This window comes from Sycon ciliatum, chromosome 5, assembly GCF_964019385.1.
Source record: "Sycon ciliatum chromosome 5, ocSycCili1.1, whole genome shotgun sequence".
Taxonomy (NCBI): domain Eukaryota; kingdom Metazoa; phylum Porifera; class Calcarea; order Leucosolenida; family Sycettidae; genus Sycon; species Sycon ciliatum.
Window position 1 is genome coordinate 73682 of NC_088647.1, and position 18819 is coordinate 92500.

At 46.2% G+C, this 18819-nt stretch overlaps 1 protein-coding gene across 3 annotated transcripts in view; it reads left to right on the plus strand.

Annotated features, from left to right (window-relative positions):
- Positions 1-18819, plus strand: part of LOC135817063 (uncharacterized) — a 66989-nt gene that overhangs the window by 29309 nt on the left and 18861 nt on the right. The window contains exons 5-6 of one of the 3 annotated variants that reach the window (XM_065330164.1): positions 6854-6903; positions 10653-11737. In XM_065330164.1, the coding sequence (XP_065186236.1) occupies positions 6854-6903; positions 10653-10697 (95 nt within the window). In that variant the 3' untranslated portion in view covers positions 10698-11737. Of the gene's footprint in view, positions 1-6853; positions 8115-10652; positions 11738-18819 lie in introns of those variants that run through there. The other 2 variants (XM_065330163.1, XM_065330162.1) reach the window with 2 other exon arrangements.

Here is an 18819-nt window from a genome sequence, read left to right on the forward strand (position 1 = left end):
AGTGTACGTGATCTACAACTCGCAAAAATGTACGCACTATGACGTATGCGGGATCTACTGAAAGCTGAACGTCAGAGCAACACGATGCGCCCAAGTATCAGCCCGTACAACGAAGCATAGCGCGTACCTGTACAGTTTAGCGCATGCACTTGACTGGTGCCACGCAAGTACGGACTCTCACCTCAGCAAATTTTGACAGGTCCTGTCACGTGACTGAAGTGCCTACTAATAACATTGGACCAAAAGTAGGTCAATATCAGATAGGGCTCTCTTGAATTGATCGGCAGCAGTTATCGATCTTACATCAGCCGAGAGGGCGTTCCATGCAATACTGCCGTGAAACTGTCACTGCAGTCACTACCACTTGTCACGTGTCATTTTCTGATAAATCACCAGTGTCCAGTAGCGTAGTCTTCAGAGTTGAATGGAGAATGTCAGTTGATTCCGATGGAGTTAGGCCACACTTCACAAAAGATTGTGATGAGAGAGGCTGGGACTTTCTCCCACGCTGAAACTACCCACTCAGCCACAGTAACGTACGACGCCCTCTTCCGCTTCCCAGTGCACGTGAATTCAATCTCTCCTGATTCGAGCCACTCTTCCCACTGCTCCCGGACAAGGTTTCAGGGACTTGTTCCATGATACGTCGCATGGCTGCAGCAATGGGGTCATGTCTCCCGGTATGTACAAGGCATGAGTTGCATGATGTCGTGATAGAGCTTGCCCCGTACACTCATTCTCATGGCTGCGGTGCTTGTCCAAAACTAATACTGCTGGTTTCCGGAAGATACTGCAAGGCCGACCGCGCCACACTTTGTCCATCCACATCTTCATGATGTGAGTTGTCATGCAGCCACCGTCACCACACATGATCTTGGAAAATTTCCTTTAGGGACGTTTTTCAGCCCTTTGAAAATGATCATTGGGTTCAATTTCTTGCCACTGGCCAGAGCTGACAGGGCAACGGAAATCTCAGTTTCCCATAGCCAGTTGTCTTCACCTTGACTGTCCTCATACCTTCAAAATTGTTGCGGTGGAGGGCATGTCAAACCAGAATGGACTCTCGTCCATATTCCCAACAGCATCAGGATGTACGTCCTCCTTCGCTATGGCCACTCGTACACTAGACAATAAAGTCTTGGCGACTTGCTGGGCATTGGCAGGCAGTTTCTGTCCAACACTAGTTACGCGGCGAGTGACCATATTCCGGTGGAAAAATCTCGACAGCCAACCCTTCGACGCTTGGAAGTCGATGTCCTCATCAGGATACACAAGAGAGAGTTTGGAAGCTTTGTCACAACTCCGAGTTTCACGTATCTCTACGATCATCAGGCAACTGATGGATCCAAAACGGGCAGCCAGAACATAAGGGGGAGCAAGGTGGGAAATTCCGAGGGGTGTCATAGGCGACGCGTATCATAGCGCAAGAGTCAGGTGCAGGCGTGAAGTTGCCAAGTCTTCAGACTTGGGGCTATGCAGCAGTAGTTCCGGCATGAATGATATAGAATAGAGCTGGGGACAAATGCCCAATCCACACATGCCCACACCACTACAAAAACATACACCCACACTATCTCCCTTTCTTCACATACACATACACTCACACGCGCGTCCGCACACACATTCTCTAAATCTCTCTCTCTCTCTCTCACACACACACACACACACACACACACACACACACACACACACACACACACACACATTCATTCTCTATATCTCACACATGCACACGCACACACACATTCATTCTCTATATCTCACACACACACGCATTCTCCAAACCTCACACACACATTCTCTAAATCTTACATACACACACACATTCTCCAAATCTCACACAAACATTCTGTCTCTCTCTCTCTCACACACACACACACACACACACACACACACACACACACACACACAAACACACACACACACACACACACACACACACACACACACACACACACACACACACATGGCCACAATACTCATCCTTTCATTCTCACACCTACCACACACATACTTGCACCCGCACTTATCCAATCACCCACACGCACTCTCTTTCTCACGAATGCACACAAACACACACACACACACACACACACACACACACACACACACACACATGCGCGCTCACACTCACACACACACACACACACACACACACACACACACACACACACACACACACACACACACACACACTTGGCAGCGGGACTACCAGCTAGATTCACTTGACCTTGCGCGCAAAGTTACAGAGGTAGAACTTGTTTTCATGACGACACTTGGACACAAGCTCTGACCTCTTGTTGAGGGAGCGGGTCTTGTCGGCCCAGGCAATCTCCAGCTTCTCGGCCAGACACAGGTTGCAGCGCTTCGAGATGTTAGAGTATGGTGCGGCTCTCCTCACAACGGACCACCTGATACTGTAAGGTTTGTTTTGATCCTTCAGTCTCCAGATGTGTCTGGACAGTCTCGTTGAGGTCTCGTGCTTCTTGTGGCGAATAGTATGTTGATGACCATTGAATCGTGTCTTGAATGTCCCTTCCGTTAATCCAGTGTACTCCTTCATGTCGCTGCTGGTTACATGTGCCCTGTACACAATGCTCGATGCTAGACAGTTTCCTTCCAAGGGGCAATCATTTTTGACACGGCAGTTGCAGGTTCTCACATCCTTGGTCTTATTCTGGTGGTCGCTGCGGAGGATACTATTGTTGTGTTGCTTGATGATGGTGGCGACATTTGGCATGCAACTGTAACTGAACTTTAGCGTGTTCCGGTTAAATATCTTGTATAATTTGCAACCTTTGTGGAAGTGCTTGCTGACGAGTTGCAGGAATCGCTGACCAATGTTTGTGGACACATTCTTACTGAACGGTGGGTTAAACCATGTGATATTCCGGTGTCTCTTCCTTTGTCTCTTCCTTTTCCCACTCTTCCGTTCCTCCAAGAACTGGACTGTCTCATTGTACCCGCTGTCTCTGAGCGCATTGTTGTACATTTGAGATGCGTCCTGGAATGTCTCCTCATCCGTTGATATGTCCGTTAGTCGTCGGCTGATGGAAGAGGGCAAGTTCTGGATGATGATTGGTGGGTGGTTGGATTTGTGATGGACATACAGTGGCCGGTCGTTGGGCTTCCGATATGGACGGTATTTGCCAGTGCGTAGGTCCAGCGTGATGTCTAGGAAGTCGACTGATTTCAGGTTTGCCTGGATGGTAATTTTTAGTCCTAGGCTGTTGAAAACTTTGGTCATGTCCTTTCTGATCCTGTCCACTTCCGGTCCCGATACGTTCCGAAACACTGCCAGCCCATCGTCGCGGTAGAGTCCAATGTCACTGCCGTTGTACACCTCGGATAGTTTGGCCAGGGCCAGCGTGCCGACCAACTCACAGACTTCAGCACCGTCATAGCATCCCATCGTCACATCGAATACTCCGCTTCCCTTCTTCAACCACTCTTTCCCGAGGCCGAATAGCAGGGATTTCCGTGCATGGAGGATAGCTTCCTGGTCCTCCGAAGACACCGACGTGAGGCCTCTGGCAAACTCCAACGACGTTAATAATAGTTCTTCCGAGATAGACGGGTAGAACTCCACGACATCAAAACATACAAAAACGCAGTTTTGCTTTTCCTCCAGCCCCTCGAACCAGTCGATCACGGCGGATGTGTTCTTCCAGGCATTTGTTGGCAGTTGGCGCCGGATACCCTGGACTATCCTTTCCAGGATCGCCTTTGATACCTTTCCGACCTCGCTCTTCGCCGGATTGATGAGGCGGCATGGGAGGTTGTCGTTAAAGTTGTCTTTGTGGTCTTTTAGAGTCACGTACGCGTCCTTTTTTGCCATACAATCCATCCTCTCGTCCAATCCACGCGCATTGGCTATATTCCTAGCCTCCACATTTATGTCGTCATATGTCTCTTCCGGTGCTTGCTTGTAGTTCTTGGTTACATTGTCATGCATCATTTTCTCGTAGTGGTCCTTGTTGACGGCATACATGTTCCTTGTCTTGTCCGCCGCCACGAAGATGTCGCTTGACTCCCGGATGTGAGCGATGTCATCCTCGAGGCGCCGCTGGAAACTGTCCGTTGTCCTTTTAAAATCAACTCTCCACCATCCTCAGCAGATCATTCTCGAAAGGCTCAAGTTCCTCGACCTGCGGTGGACATTTCCGGGACTTGAACCCGAAGTTGTCCTGCTGTTGCTGTTCAGCCTCGTCGTCTTGCCCTTTCATAAAGAATATCGCCCGCCAACGCATCCGCTTGATGAGGCTTTCCACCATTTCGATAAGCCTGGTTGTGTACTGGGCTGGCGACGGAAGGGGGATGTTCTTCATCGAGTAGTTCAAGTCCACCCGTTTTGGCGCCTCCATCCTCCGACACGAACAGTAAAGCGAGAGTGCTCTACCAATAGGGAGCCCCTGATGCACTGGCGCATGCACTCATGAACATGATGCACTGGCGCATGCATTCATGTACATGATGCACTGGCGCATGCACTCATGTACCTGATGCACTGGGGCATGCACTCATGTACCTGATGCACTGGTTCATGCACTCATGTACTTGATGCACTGGTTCATGCACTCATGTACCTGATGCACTGGTTCATGCACTCATGAACATGATCATGATGATTGCACTCATGAACATGATCATGATGATTGCATCTAGATCTACATGACTGTACTAGCAGTTGCCACCGCATGCAGCACGGCTCGAGTTCACTTTTCACACCTTGCACTTTCATATGGTACGGCATCCGACTTTGCGCCATGGCGTAATACTCGGGTCATTTTGCATCTAAAATTTTACTGAAAACACGGATATTTCGAGCCATGGCTTTAAAGGCGCGGATATACGGTAATTTGAACTACTAGTTTCAGAAGTGATTTTAACCCCTTTGCGTCCGTATGGTCAAAAATCGACGACTCTCCGTCCATGACGTTAACAGACTGCAACTCACTCATTTTGTATCCAATTGGTACAAATTTCGTGTAAAAAGAAGGACAAAAGACCCTTTGATGTGCAAAAAACTGGAGGGTAGTATCATGCTCCGAAGAAAAGTGATATGCCTCTGAAGCAATTATGTTTTTGCAGCGCGTACGAAACAAGGTTTCCCATGGTGTATTAAACTTGGAAATGAGTATTCTTTCCTCCTAGAACTTGACGTCGAGGTTTCCCAAATGGTACATCTTGTCAGCTTACAAGTTCACATTTGGGACTATGCATACCTGCGAAAGGATTAGCCATGCGTCCCCGTTGAAAATATGAATTGAAGATTGATTTTCGCTTCTCTTACAAAATCAGGAGTACTAGTAGATTCTGGTCATAGAGTCATTCTCGTCTTCAGAGCTCAAGCTTTAGTACTCTTCAGAGCTCAAGCTTTAGTACTCTTCAGAGCTCAAGCTTTAGTACTTCCTCCGCGTCATCGAAATTGTCGCAGTTTGACTTTTGATGTAATACGCGGTATTTACTCACCAGCACTCGTACCAGAGGCAAGGAATCGGACATAGGCGATAGTCATCAGTATAGGGTGACGGCAAAGTTCTATTTTCTGTTATTGGAAGCTTGAATTTTTGAACTAGACGCAATTTCTTCGCTGATGTCGCTGCGCTGGTAATTTCGACTCGCTGAGATCAGTCAGGCGTGGCAGCCTGCACATTTCTCGTGCTTATGGCCATTCACTCAAGCCCATCACTGTTTTACCTTTGCTGGGGTGAGCATGACTTCGTGGAACGAGTGGCAGCGCTTGGAGAAACATCGAGGGGTCGGCAAACTAAATGCCTGCAACAGCGATAAAATTTGTCGCTCTGGCTGAGACACTCAGTACTAGTACATGATTGTACCTGCAAGAGCCGTGTAGACTCTACACGTAGTGCTAGTGATGCACGCGCAGGTGCCGCACCATGGTGTACCAGTGATGCTGAAAAAGAGGGCGCGCTGGTCGTGATACTACACTTACCTGCATGAGCTGTGGGCATGCGACGGCTAAAAAAAGTTCATTTCAAGATCGAGGTGATTCCGAGGTGATTCCGCCGACGGTAATCAACCGACCTCGCAATATCGTGTATTCTTACTAGGCTCGTTGGTGGTGAAGTAGAAATCATCCAGAGCTAGCAGACAACAAGCATAGCAGCTCTTGTCCTGTGGAGAAAGTCAAAGCGTTCGAGATGAAGCGCGACCAACTTTCAACCTTCCTTGAAATATTTCGGAACGATATTTTTGCGTCCATTGACATCAGCGACGACGAGGACTTCATCTCTGCATGAAAACTCTCAGTACAATTGTCCTGGAACGTTACTCTAGGCTTCAGACTATCATACTGTGTAATAAGTTTTGAATGGCTTAGTTTATGGAGTTGTCAGTAAGAAAAGACAAGTCACTAGTCAAACGGCGACAATTTCGATGACGCGGAGGAAGTACTCTTCAGAGCTCAAGCTTTAGTACTCTTCAGAGCTCAAGCTTTAGTACTCTTCAGAGCTCAAGCTTTTCAAAACACCCAACATCTCCTAATTCGTCCGAGGGAAATCAAAATTATGATCAAAATGGGACACGGTCTGTCGCTCGGACCGTGAATTGGCCTTGTTTGGTGGACGCAAAAGGGTTAGCTACTTGAGCTGTGGTGGTCTGCCCAAAGAAAATCTCTGCATGTATCTCTCTTTTGTTTTTGCTCTCATACTCGCATGTGTATACTTATGTGTGCATTTTCGGTTGCGCATTCGTATATGTGTGTGTGTGTGTGTGTGTGTGTGTGTGTGTGTGTGTGTGTGTGTGTGTGTGTGTGTGTGTGTGTGCGTGTGTATATGTGTGTGTGTGTATATATGTGCGTGTGCGTGTGTGTGTGCTTGCGTGTATACAGGAAGCCTGCGTTTGCTCTTTCAGCTATCCGGTGGTGATCATGACGCTATGGTAAGTGTGGATGCATACCAGCATCTGTTCAAACGCAGTGTTCACATCAAATCACTGGCTGTCACTGATACCCATGGCCATTGCATTGTGCTACTGGGTAAACCAGAAGATGTCTTCTACCAGGGGAAAATCAGCCTACGGTAACCCACCTGACACCTGACACCTGAACAACAACACCACACATAGTAATGCAATAATGTAGATCTACTGGATCTCACTGGGATATGTGCAGCTTGTGATGATGTCACAGCTGCTCATTTCCACCGCACTCTGGATTGTCTGGAGTCATCGTTTATGATGTCAGAGCTGTTGCTGCTGAACATGCTATGACATCATAATGGCTCTCTTGCTGATGTCACAGTTGTCGATAGCGGAACACACTGTGGCATCGCCAGCTGGTGCTAAAGAGTCACAAAGCCCATGCTGTGGCGGTGCTGTGGTGGTGCCGTGGTAGTGCCGTGGCAGTGCTGTGGTGGTGCCGTGGTAGTGCTTCATCTCAACAACATTGCACTTATTGTACATACATGTACACACTTGTATGGACTTGTATGTGCACCAATATGACATGCATAGACGGTATGCATTGCTGTGCATACACATGCTCGTACATGTGTGGTACATGCATGTATGTACTATACATGTATGGACCACACATGTATGTACTACACATGTATGTACTATACGGAAACCGGTCAACACCGTGCGTAGTGACACCGCATAACCAATGTGGCACTGGGATCTAGCTACTTCTGCTGCTGTGCTTGGCTGTTTTTTTTGTTATCTATGACTACTATTCATGGCTACTATTCATGGCTACTATTCATGGCTTCTATTCATGGCTGTTATTCGCAGCATTTTGTGGATAGAATGATCGGCAAAACCATATGGAGTGACATCTGACTGCTATGAATGCCTTGCATGCCTGTCATGTAGCATATCTGCCTGCTGCCTTGCATGCCTGTCATGTAGCATATCTGCTAGCTGCTGCTAACAAGCAAGTATGCTGTCCTACACATCATTATATTCAGAGAATCTGCCGGCTAGTTTCTCATGTCCTCCTCAGCACCCCCTCCCCCCCCCCCCCCCCCCACACACACACCCAGCCCCTAACCAAACCAACACTCCTTTCCTCCTTGTGACATACGTCAATATTGGATACTGATCATCTTCCTTCTCATTTGTATGTTTGAGAAAGATCTTTCCTTCCTCTACTTTCTTCATATCATAGCAGTATTTGTTTATCAATTCTCTTCTTCACATGACACAACCTGACCAAAGTGGTTATTAGTCTGACGAAGAGTGTGCAACTCCTCATATGGGGTCTCCAACGGCAAGAACTCACATCACGTGTTCTAAGTACGGTTTATACCAAGAGTACAGTACGGATCGGCTATAGCGTTGGTGTTTGATTTTCGTGAAAATATCACTATAGGCGATATATTACTATAGGCGATATGCATACTTAGGTATGCCTGACAAATGCGTGTATGGTGTCATTCGAACCAGTGCAACGTGCAGAAGCGTGCTGTGCATGTGACTGTGCAATACGCGCAGTGCAGAGCTACTTCCTGCGGAAACAAAAACTTCGTGATTTTTTGACATGAGTTTTCATGGAACAAATGTGTTCTTTTGGAAGTACATACACAAATAGGAGATCCCCCAGATAGGCGTTAGCCTTTGGGTAATCCTGAAATAAAGATTATTATTTTTTATTATTTTATTTATGGAAGAGAAACACTTCAACACATTCAATCGACATAACAATATCTACAGGATCGATTAGTGGGAGTAGAGTCTCAGTCTGGGTCGCCATCGCTCGACTCATCACCGCTGAAACCGTTCCAAGTGGCAGGTCGATCGTGATGTCGTATTTCACGGAGAAGCTTCTCCGCGTCCCTGATCGTATTCGCTGTTACCTGAATGCCTTCTCCAACATCTCGGCGGAGACCACGGTAGCGCTTCAGCGCTGGTACTCATTACTGCCTCCGATCTCGCTTGAGGATGCCCCGGAACAACAAGCACAGCCCACGCCAAACATTTCGAATTATTTCCTCCGAGGGATATCATAGTCGTACCAGCGCTTCCTGGCTGCCGCGATCAGATCTTGCCATGTACGATGTATAATGTTTTATGATCATCACTATAGCCGATGAAAAATGTATGCAGTAAGTTCATTTTGACAAAGAAATCGTATCATTATAGCCGATATATTACTATAGCCGATTATTACTATAGCCGATCCGATATGTATAGAAAGGGGTGGTTTACGAAAATGAATTTGAGAATACGATCACTATAAGAGGTATATTACTATAGCCGACAACCCTATAGCCGATCCGCACTGTACAAGGAAGGCCAGCACGCGAGCAGTCCGGATATCTCCCATGACCATTATGGTCACTGGCATAACCTGAGTGGTTTTCTATCAGGGAGTGCTATTTTTACTACTCTATTGCTCGCTGAAGCTGACTGGGAATGTACAACGTCAACACTACGCCATGTGATGTGAGTTTTTGCCGTGGGCGTACCCCATAGAAAGTGTATCCAGAGTTGCACACTGTATCCAGAGTTGCACACTCGCGGGAGCTTATTTACTTGAGAATGTGTTTATTCACAATGTCAATTGAGAATGGGTTTATTCACAAAGTCAATTGAGAATGTGTTTATTCACAAAGTCAATTGAGAATGGGTTTATTCACAAAGTCAATTGAGAATGGGTTTATTCACAAAGTCAATTGCGTGGAACCATAAAATAAGAACCCAAGCAGAAAGACTATGCAAATTCGCTTATTTACTTGTTTGACTTTAAGTTCATACAGGTAGACTCCCTCTAATTCGAATACGGTGTATTTCGAACATTCCGTGTAATTCGAACTTTTTCGTCGTACCAATCTTCTCCAAGTCACTTCAAGTCAAATTCGAATGCATATTTCGAAGTATGAAAAGTGCGCCCGCTGGATAATAATTCAAACTCTGTCTTGGTACAGAAGAGCAGTTGACAGTACAGTGACTATGTCCTTCGAGCGCTTATTTCGAAGTGAGACGAAGTTGCTCTACCATTAAGTCTGCTGCAAACGCCCACTTCGCAGCAAACGCCCACGCCAGCGGGTCTATACTATTTTCCTCTTTTTCAGGTCAATAGGGACGTTTAGCAATGCGAAAATTCGAACTTTTGGTGGTGGCGATATTTCGCGAAAATCTATTTCGAAAAAGAAAACTTGTGAGGTTTAGCAATGCGAAACGACTTTTTCTCGAAGCTATTTGAATCTTATAGTACTGTACCGTATATGCAGCTCAGTCTCAAGCAGGGGCTGTAAAATTACTACTCCCTGTAGTGAAATGCGTACCGAGAAAAGAGAAAGTTACTTTCGCAAATCACTGGAACTTCGCGTCCAAGTTTTCGAAGTTTCGACCTTTGTTTCTGTACTCATTCCCAGACTCGAATTTTCTTTCGAACTTTCGCGTTGCTAAACGTCCTTAATATAGTTGTAGAAAACTGTCATGAAGGTCGAATGCGTACGAGACCGACTGTAATGCCTACAAACTGCCTATGTCTTACCCGGAGGCTCTGCAAAAGCGATTGTCATTATCTTGCTGCAAAGAAAACCTTCTGTTGAGATTTCCTTTCATTCGATAAATGAATCGTCTTCATTATTAGTTCGTTCTCCATGTTATAATGCCGTAGGTATAGGATCCATCTGGTTTTCAAATAATGACATTTATGCAGTGCCACGATGTCGTGCTTTCAGAATGGAATGGTGATTGTTCTGACGAAGCGTCATTCGACGACTTGACCGGTCGCAGTATTGCAGTTGCAAGTTGAACAGGGGAGATGTCACTGAAGCTACACCTACAAAGTCGCTGATACGTTGTTGAAAACTCTGAAATGCTCGAGATAAACCCTTTGCGTGTTGTGTGATTTGGAAATGATGGCTTGAAACACCATCAGACGTCTATTTGTTCCTGGGATACTCTATTCTTCGTTACACCATCAGACGTGTATTTGTTCCTGCCATACTCTGTTCTTCGTTACACCATCAGACGTGTATTTGTTCCTGCCATACTCTGTTCTTCGTTACACCATCAGACGTGTATTTGTTCCTGCCATACTCTGTTCTTCGTTACACCATCAGACGTGTATTTGTTCCTGCCATACTCTGTTCTTCGTTACACCATCAGACGTGTATTTTGTTCCTGCCATACTCTGTTCTTCGTTACACCATCAGACGTGTATTTGTTCCTGCCATACTCTGTTCTTCGTTACACCATCAGACGTGTATTTGTTCCTGCCATACTCTGTTCTTCGTTACACCATCAGACGTGTATTTGTTCCTGCCATACTCTGTTCTTCGTTACACCATCAGACGTGTATTTGTTCCTGCCATACTCTGTTCTTCGTTACACCATCAGACGTGTATTTTGTTCCTGCCATACTCTGTTCTTCGTTACACCATCAGACGTGTATTTGTTCCTGCCATACTCTGTTCTTCGTTACACCATCAGACGTGTATTTGTTCCTGCCATACTGATACTCTGTTCTACGCTACCGTGTGAATTTAAGAAAGCAATTACAAACGAGATCTTAAACTCTCTTACCCTCTCCTAAGATCTCAAAGACACATAACTGTCAACATTCCCTCAACCCTGGAACCTTTGCATCCGTTGCATTATTTTCATGAAAAATTCATCAAATTCCAATTCGTTACTTGTAGTACTCCCTCATTGATTTGTTTCCGTCTTCTCTTTGTGCCTTGTTCACGATTGTATTTTCCTCTTCCTCCTTTTCTTATATCACCACCTTCATCATTTTGCGAGAACTGTGGCAATACGTCCAGTGAGAAGGCAGATTTTGACTGTGCTTCTGGTGAAGTAAAATAAAGCTAAACAAACAAACAAGAAACTTCCGTTTGGATTTGCGAAATAAAACAACCAACATCATAAAATCACTACGAGCTAGCTCGTAGTTGGTGTCCAAAGAGATTTTGAAACCAGGAAAGTGGATATAGTTTACAATAGCAATGCGCTCTTCGCGCTACGGTGTGAGATGCACTTTTGTACAATAGGGGTGACAGTTCATGGGGTCAGTGCGTACAGGCCAGCAGATCTTGCAAAAATGGGGTGGGCGTTTGCAGCAGACTTTGCGGTACTCGTAATTCGAAGTTCATTTTTCTCCTTCTCTAGCCAAGAGTAACTCAAAAATCGATCCCTGGTCCAGGATGGACAACAGCGTTGAAGAAACCCACCTTCTCTCGAAATTTGATTCAAGCCTGTACAGGGCAAAGTGCAAAGATTTGATTGAAGACGACTTCTTCCACGTGGCTGGCTCCCTTCGCAGATCTCAGTGGCTTGTCATGCTGCGCCAGGTCACGCGTAGAGAATTTTGGGACTGAACAACAACTGGAAGTCGTAAAAAGTATTTATGCCTACGCTCCACTTTCGTTCTTCGGAACGACGTGCTGCTCTCCGACGGGCTTTCATGACGCAGAGAAGGCAGCGCTGTTCTTTTCCGTTGAAACTGTTTCAGGACAGCTGCAGTGACTGAAAACTTCTTCACTAGAACTTCGTAGAAGATGAAGATAATGTCCAGTGACTTTGTATCGATCCAGGGTTTTGATGAAATGAACTGATCCATTGTACATGACCACCTATGTTTCGTCGATGCAAATATAATGTGCAAACTAATCAGTATGCGATTTCGAGCATTTTGACATATGTATCAGTACTTGGGACTGCATTTGGAGAATTAGAAGTTCGAGATAAGAGATTGCCTGGCAATTTGAGGTTTGAATTAGAGGGAGTCTACCTCTACTGTTATTACGATGTGCCCACACTGGACCAGGAGTCTACCTGTACTGTTATTACGATGTGCCCACACTGGACCAGGAGTCTACCTGTACTGTTATTACGATGTGCTCACACTGGACCAGGAGTCTACCTGTACTGTTATTACGATGTGTCCACACTGGACCAGGAGTTTGTTTGTTTGTTTGTTTGTTTAGTTTTATTTTACTTCACCAGAAGCACAGGCAAAATCTGCCTTCTCACTGGGCGTATTGCCACAGTTCTCGCAAAATGATGAAGGTGGTGATATAAGAAAAGGAGGAAGAGGAAAATACAATCATGAACAAGGCACAAAGAGAAGACGGAAACGAATCAATGAGGGAGTACTACAAGTAACGAATTGGAATTTGATGAATTTTTCATGAAAATAATGCAACGGATGCAAAGGTTCCAGGGTTGAGGGAATGTTGACAGTTATGCGCCTTTGAGATCTTAGGAGAGGGTAAGAGAGTTTAATATATCGTTTGTAATTGCTTTCTTAAATGCAGAAGGAATTGTGATGGAGCGGACATCAGGCGGCAGGCAGTTTCAGTACACACTACCAATGAACTGAACAGTGGATCGACCGGAAGGACCCGGCAAAAACGGGACACGAAGCAGACGTGAAGCCTGACCCCGCGTGGCACGACCATTGACTAAATCAAAGAAAGTGCTGAAAAGACTACTGATCATTTCAGCACCAAGACATCTGTGAACAAAAAATAATAATTTTTGCTGATATATCTGAGTAAGAGTAAGAAGATCAAGTCGACAGAGAAGAGGGGATGATGGGGTGGTAGAAGGCACCTGGAAAACGGCGCGAATTCCGGATTTGAAAATCTTGACCAAGCGATCCAACAACTGCACTGTGAGGCAAGGATAGAAAGCCGTAGACGCATAGCAGAGATGGCTGCTGATCATGCTAATGAACCACGACCGTCTGGCTGATAAACTTAGAGCACGTCCATGGCGCCAGAGCTGACCAATGGTCTGGGCAGTTCGCTTAGTCACGTTGTCCACATGCTGCTTCCATGACAGTTCGCAATCAATGACCACCCCAAGGTACTTGGCAGTAGGGGTAACCTTGAGTGCGTCCTGACCACAGAATACATCAGGAATGGCAGCTCCCTGTCCACGTGGCTGGATGACCATGACTTGCGTCTTCTTCGCATTGAGCAACAGCCCAATTTCAGCAAGCCAACGTGATACAGAAGTGGCAGCTGCACTAAGCTGTCGGCACACAGTGTTGAGATCGCTGTCGGAGAACTCTAATATGATGTCATCCGCAAACTCTTGGTGGATGACTTGTTCAGGCAGGATGGCATCTAAGTGGCGCGTGTATAGAACAAACAGCAAGGGACCAAGTACACTGCCCTCTGGCGCACCACGGGAACAATGCCCTGACGAGGAGACTGAGTTTTCAATTCGAACTTGTTGACTTCTTTCAGTCAGATAGCTACAAAACCATTGTAGAGCACTAGATGAGATACCAAGGGAGTGCAACTCAGAGACGAGTCGTTCATGCTGCACCCGATCAAAGGCTTTACTCATATCTACCATGATGATGCCCGTGAAGCGGCGATGTGAGCGTGCAAGCACCCATCTGTTGACGGCAAGCACAAGTGCATCCTCCGTCGAGTGACACTTCCGATACGCAAACTGAGTCTTCGGATAAAGTTCATGCGCTGTGAGATATTCCACGAACTGCTTTTTCACAAAGTGTTCGAGAATACGAGATATAATCGGCAATAAGGATACTGGGCGGTAGTTAACTGGCACTGTGGGGTCTCCTGACTTATACAAAGGACTAATAAACGATCGCTTGAACATCATCGGTACTGTTCCGGTGGACAGTGATCCGTTAATGATATCCGTGAGTGGCCCAGCAAGGCTATCGGCACATTCCCTCAACACTAAACCAGGAACGCAATCACTGCCTGTGGCCTTCGCGGGATTTATGCACTTCAGACAAGCTTTCACATCACTCACCGGCATCCGTTCAAATTGCAGAAAGCTAGACGCTGGCATCGGTCCACTTGGTGGTGTTAGCGTGCATGGTCGGTCTGGGTCGCGCACAACATCCCCAAAGGTTTTGCTCAGGTCCTCGATGCCGGCTTGAGATTCTTGACGCTGCTTAGCACGGCCTGTGACGATGTTCATAACTGACCACAACTTTCTCTGATCACGAGTTGCACACTGATTCATGAAGTAGGCATTACGTAGACGGCGATCCAGTTTCCTTGCAGTAGAGCGGGCCTGACGGTGGAGCTCACGCAGATTTGCATTGCCTTTGTCGCTCATCAACCGGCGATGGAACTGGTTTCGCTCACGAACCGCGGCAACTAGCTCCGGTGTTAACCAGGGGCAAGGACGTTTCTCCTGTTGGCGCCGATGAATCAATGGTGCATGCACATCCAGGGTAGATATGATAGAGGTGGCAAGACTCTGCACAGCATTTTCAAGATTTCCGGTAAAGGTACAAGTCGCTAGGTGATGGTTCAAGTCCTCATTGAATGTGTTCCAATTTATCCGATGGAGTCGCCTACCTTTGCGTTTGGCGGCTGGGTGTCCAGAATATGCCTTTCCCATGCCAAAGCCAGGCATATGGGCCAGGATGGCAAAATGATCGCTCATATCAACATAGACAGTGCGACATACACCCTCTATGGGAACGTTAGACAAGAACAGGTCGATAACAGATGCCGAAGAGGACGTGACTCTTGTCGGCTGAGACACATGGTTAAACAAGTTGCAGTGTGTGAGTGTGGAGTGCAAGTGATTTGCACGGCTGGTAAGAGGATCGGCATAGTCCACATTAAAGTCTCCGATGAGAACTGTGCGCGACTGTCTTCCCTGCATTGCCTTTTCGATGTTGGCTTGGAATACATCCCAGTAAGCCACTGACTTCTCTGGTGGACGGTATGCACATCCCACCAGGGTACTGTGCTTTTGCTCCATGACCTCAATCCACAAAATTTCCAAATCTGTTTCCAGATCAGCACGTCGTTTGACACTAGTCGTTTCATGACAGTATATGCAAACGCCACCGCCGTGCTGTAGGGCACGATCTTTCCTGAATAGCTTGTAGTGAGGAATGGATACCTCTCCATCAGTTACATCAGCAGCTAGCCATGTTTCAGCAACGCCCATGACATGCACACCATGCTTGGAAACGAAATATTTGAGTTCGTCGACTTTTCTGCGGAGGCTGCAGATGTTAAGGAAGGCTATGCTGGTCATATTGGGCTGAATTCATACTGCTGTGGCTGTCCTCTGTTTCAGATCTGTACTTGTCGAAATTCCAACACCTACTGTACAGTGGAGCGGGCCAGAAACGGTGGCTGTTGACTAGCTTCGCACTGGAAGCGCTGATGGTGATCCTGGCCGATGATGAGGATTCTTTGGGGAAGATCTTCACCTCAAAAACACAGACAGGGTGGTCGATGTCTGCAGCTCTGCGTTCAATAAACAGTTTCAACTGCTCGCTCTGCATCTCGGGGAGCAGGTTCCCAACGAAGAAAACTGACTTTTTCTGCGTGGGCTTAGTATTCGTGACCAGCCTCCAGGAAGCTTCGACATCGTCCTGCATATCCTCAAATTTTTTGAGGCAATCGACGATCTTCTGTGCAGCACTTGATTTCTAATGTCCCTCTGCACGTGCTCCTGGGTCATCAAGGCCAAGGTCCGATCTCTGCGTAGACCGTCTATGGGGTTCATGAACCGAGTCAACGTCCTCGCACGTGGAGGTGGCTGCTGAAGCTTCCAGATCCGGTTGAGCACGGCTGTCTTGAGATGTTGGCGCATTCGTAGATCGTACGGACTTTGCAGACTCAGCTTGAACTTGTTCACCAGCTTTGAAACTGCTCCGTGCGCGGCGTGGCTTTCCCTTGCTCTTTGTCTCGTCATGGCCGACTGCCTTCGCTGCCGCCATTGAATACGTTGGTGATCCAGATTCCATAACTACCTCCTTCAGGGAGGAAACTAAACGGGTGAGGTCGTCGATTTTACTATTTAATCTTTTCTCTCGATCGGCAGCAAGACTACGTTCCATTTCCATTACTTCGAGGATTTTTAAAAATGGCTTTCACATGTTGAGCAAGACTGATGGGCAGAATCTTTCCTCACGGGGTCTGGAACACCAAACTGATCTTCCACTGTGATATCAACACATACACTTGTGTCCATCGTGCTAAGCCAGCCCCCGAGGGGCAAAAACTGCCAGATTTACTGAAAACAAGCGGAGCCCAAAAATGGCAAACCGCCCCCTGCAGTCGCAAAATTCTGTGTGTGTGTGAGTCTACCTGTACTGTTTTTACGATGTGCCCACACTGGACCAGGAGTTTGTTTGTTTGTTTGTTTGTTTAGCTTTATTTTACTTCACCAGAAGCACAGGCAAAATCTGCCTTCTCACTGGGCGTATTGCCACAGTTCTCGCAAAATGATGAAGGTGGTGATATAAGAAAAGGAGGAAGAGGAAAATACAATCATGAACAAGGCACAAAGAGAAGACGGAAACAAATCAGTGAGGGAGTACTACAAGTAACGAATTGGAATTTGATGAATTTTTCATGAAAATAATGCAACGGATGCAAAGGTTCCAGGGTTGAGGGAATGTTGACAGTTATGCGCCTTTGAGATCTTAGGAGAGGGTAAGAGAGTTTAATATATCAATTAGAATTAGAATTAGAAGCTCGAGATAAGAGATTGCCTGGCAATTTGAGGTTTGAATTAGAGGGAGTCTACCTATACTGTTATTACGATGTGCCCACACTGGACCAGGAGTCTACCTGTACTGTCGTTACGATGTGCCCACACTGGACCAGGAGTCTACCTGTACTGTTTTTACGATGTGTCCACACTGGACCAGGAGCCGACAGCGTGGAAAGAGCATACGTGTGCATGCCTTTATGCCTTGCTGATAAGTGCACTCATTGCAGTGCCAAACATTATAGTTCATGCCATCATGGAGCAGGAGATTTCATTGACAGATGAAAGGTTGGTGAAAGCATATAATTATCCCATTCACGGTCCTTTCCTGGTATCACCAAAGATGGAGTGTATTTCAATTTTCCTGACATCACCAAAGATTCAGTGTATTTCCTGACATCACCAAAGAGGCAAAGATTGAGTGTATTTCCTGACATCACCAAAGATTCAGTGTATATCCTGACATCACCAAAGAGTCAGTGTATTTCCTGACATCACCAAAAATTCAGTGTATTTCCTGATATCACCAAAGATTCAGTGTATATCCTGACATCACCAAAGAGTCAGTGTATTTCCTGACATCACCAAAAATTCAGTGTATTTCCTGATATCACCAAAGATTCAGTGTATATCCTGACATCACCAAAAATTCAGTGTATTTCCTGATATCACCAAAGATTCAGTGTATATCCTGACATCACCAAAGATTCAGTGTATTTCCTGACATCACCAAAGAGGCAAAGATTGAGTATAATTATTTTCCTGGGTTGTCTTAGCAAAGTAGAGCAGAGCATCAGGACATGAATCATCCAGACGATGAACTTTCCAGATTGGCCAGGAGCGAAAAAGGAAAGAAAAAAGGATACACTCTGTTAGACTAATGCGGTAATTGATTTGTTGAATCATGGTTGCAACCTAGGTTTGGATTGTTGGTTGCAACTTGGGTTTATTTGGATTATTATGTCAAATTGCACGACTTCCTCTGCATGTGTAGAAAAGCGCAAAGCGCAGTGGTAGTAGAGGATTGTGTTGACATGTGTATTGCTCTACGAGTGGTGGTGACCCTGGTGAGAGTCCCTTGCGGAGAATATTCACGTTCCCTCGACTTTAGGGCCTTTTCACACTAGGTAAAAAACGCCGTGTAAGTGACATTTTCATGAAAATCGTCATGACGATCGGTGGAAAATGGCGCTAAAATGAAAACGGCACACGTGCCTTTTACGACAAGCGAGGACCCCTGTAGAAAGTGCCATTCTTCCGTTTTCACATTCGTGAAGAGTTTTTTGTTGTGGCTGTCGTGTTGGTCGAGAGTTTCCTCAACTCTCCTGGGCAATGCCTTTGGTTCACTTCAACGATGAGTTAGAACAAAAATTGATCGAGCTGTGGGGC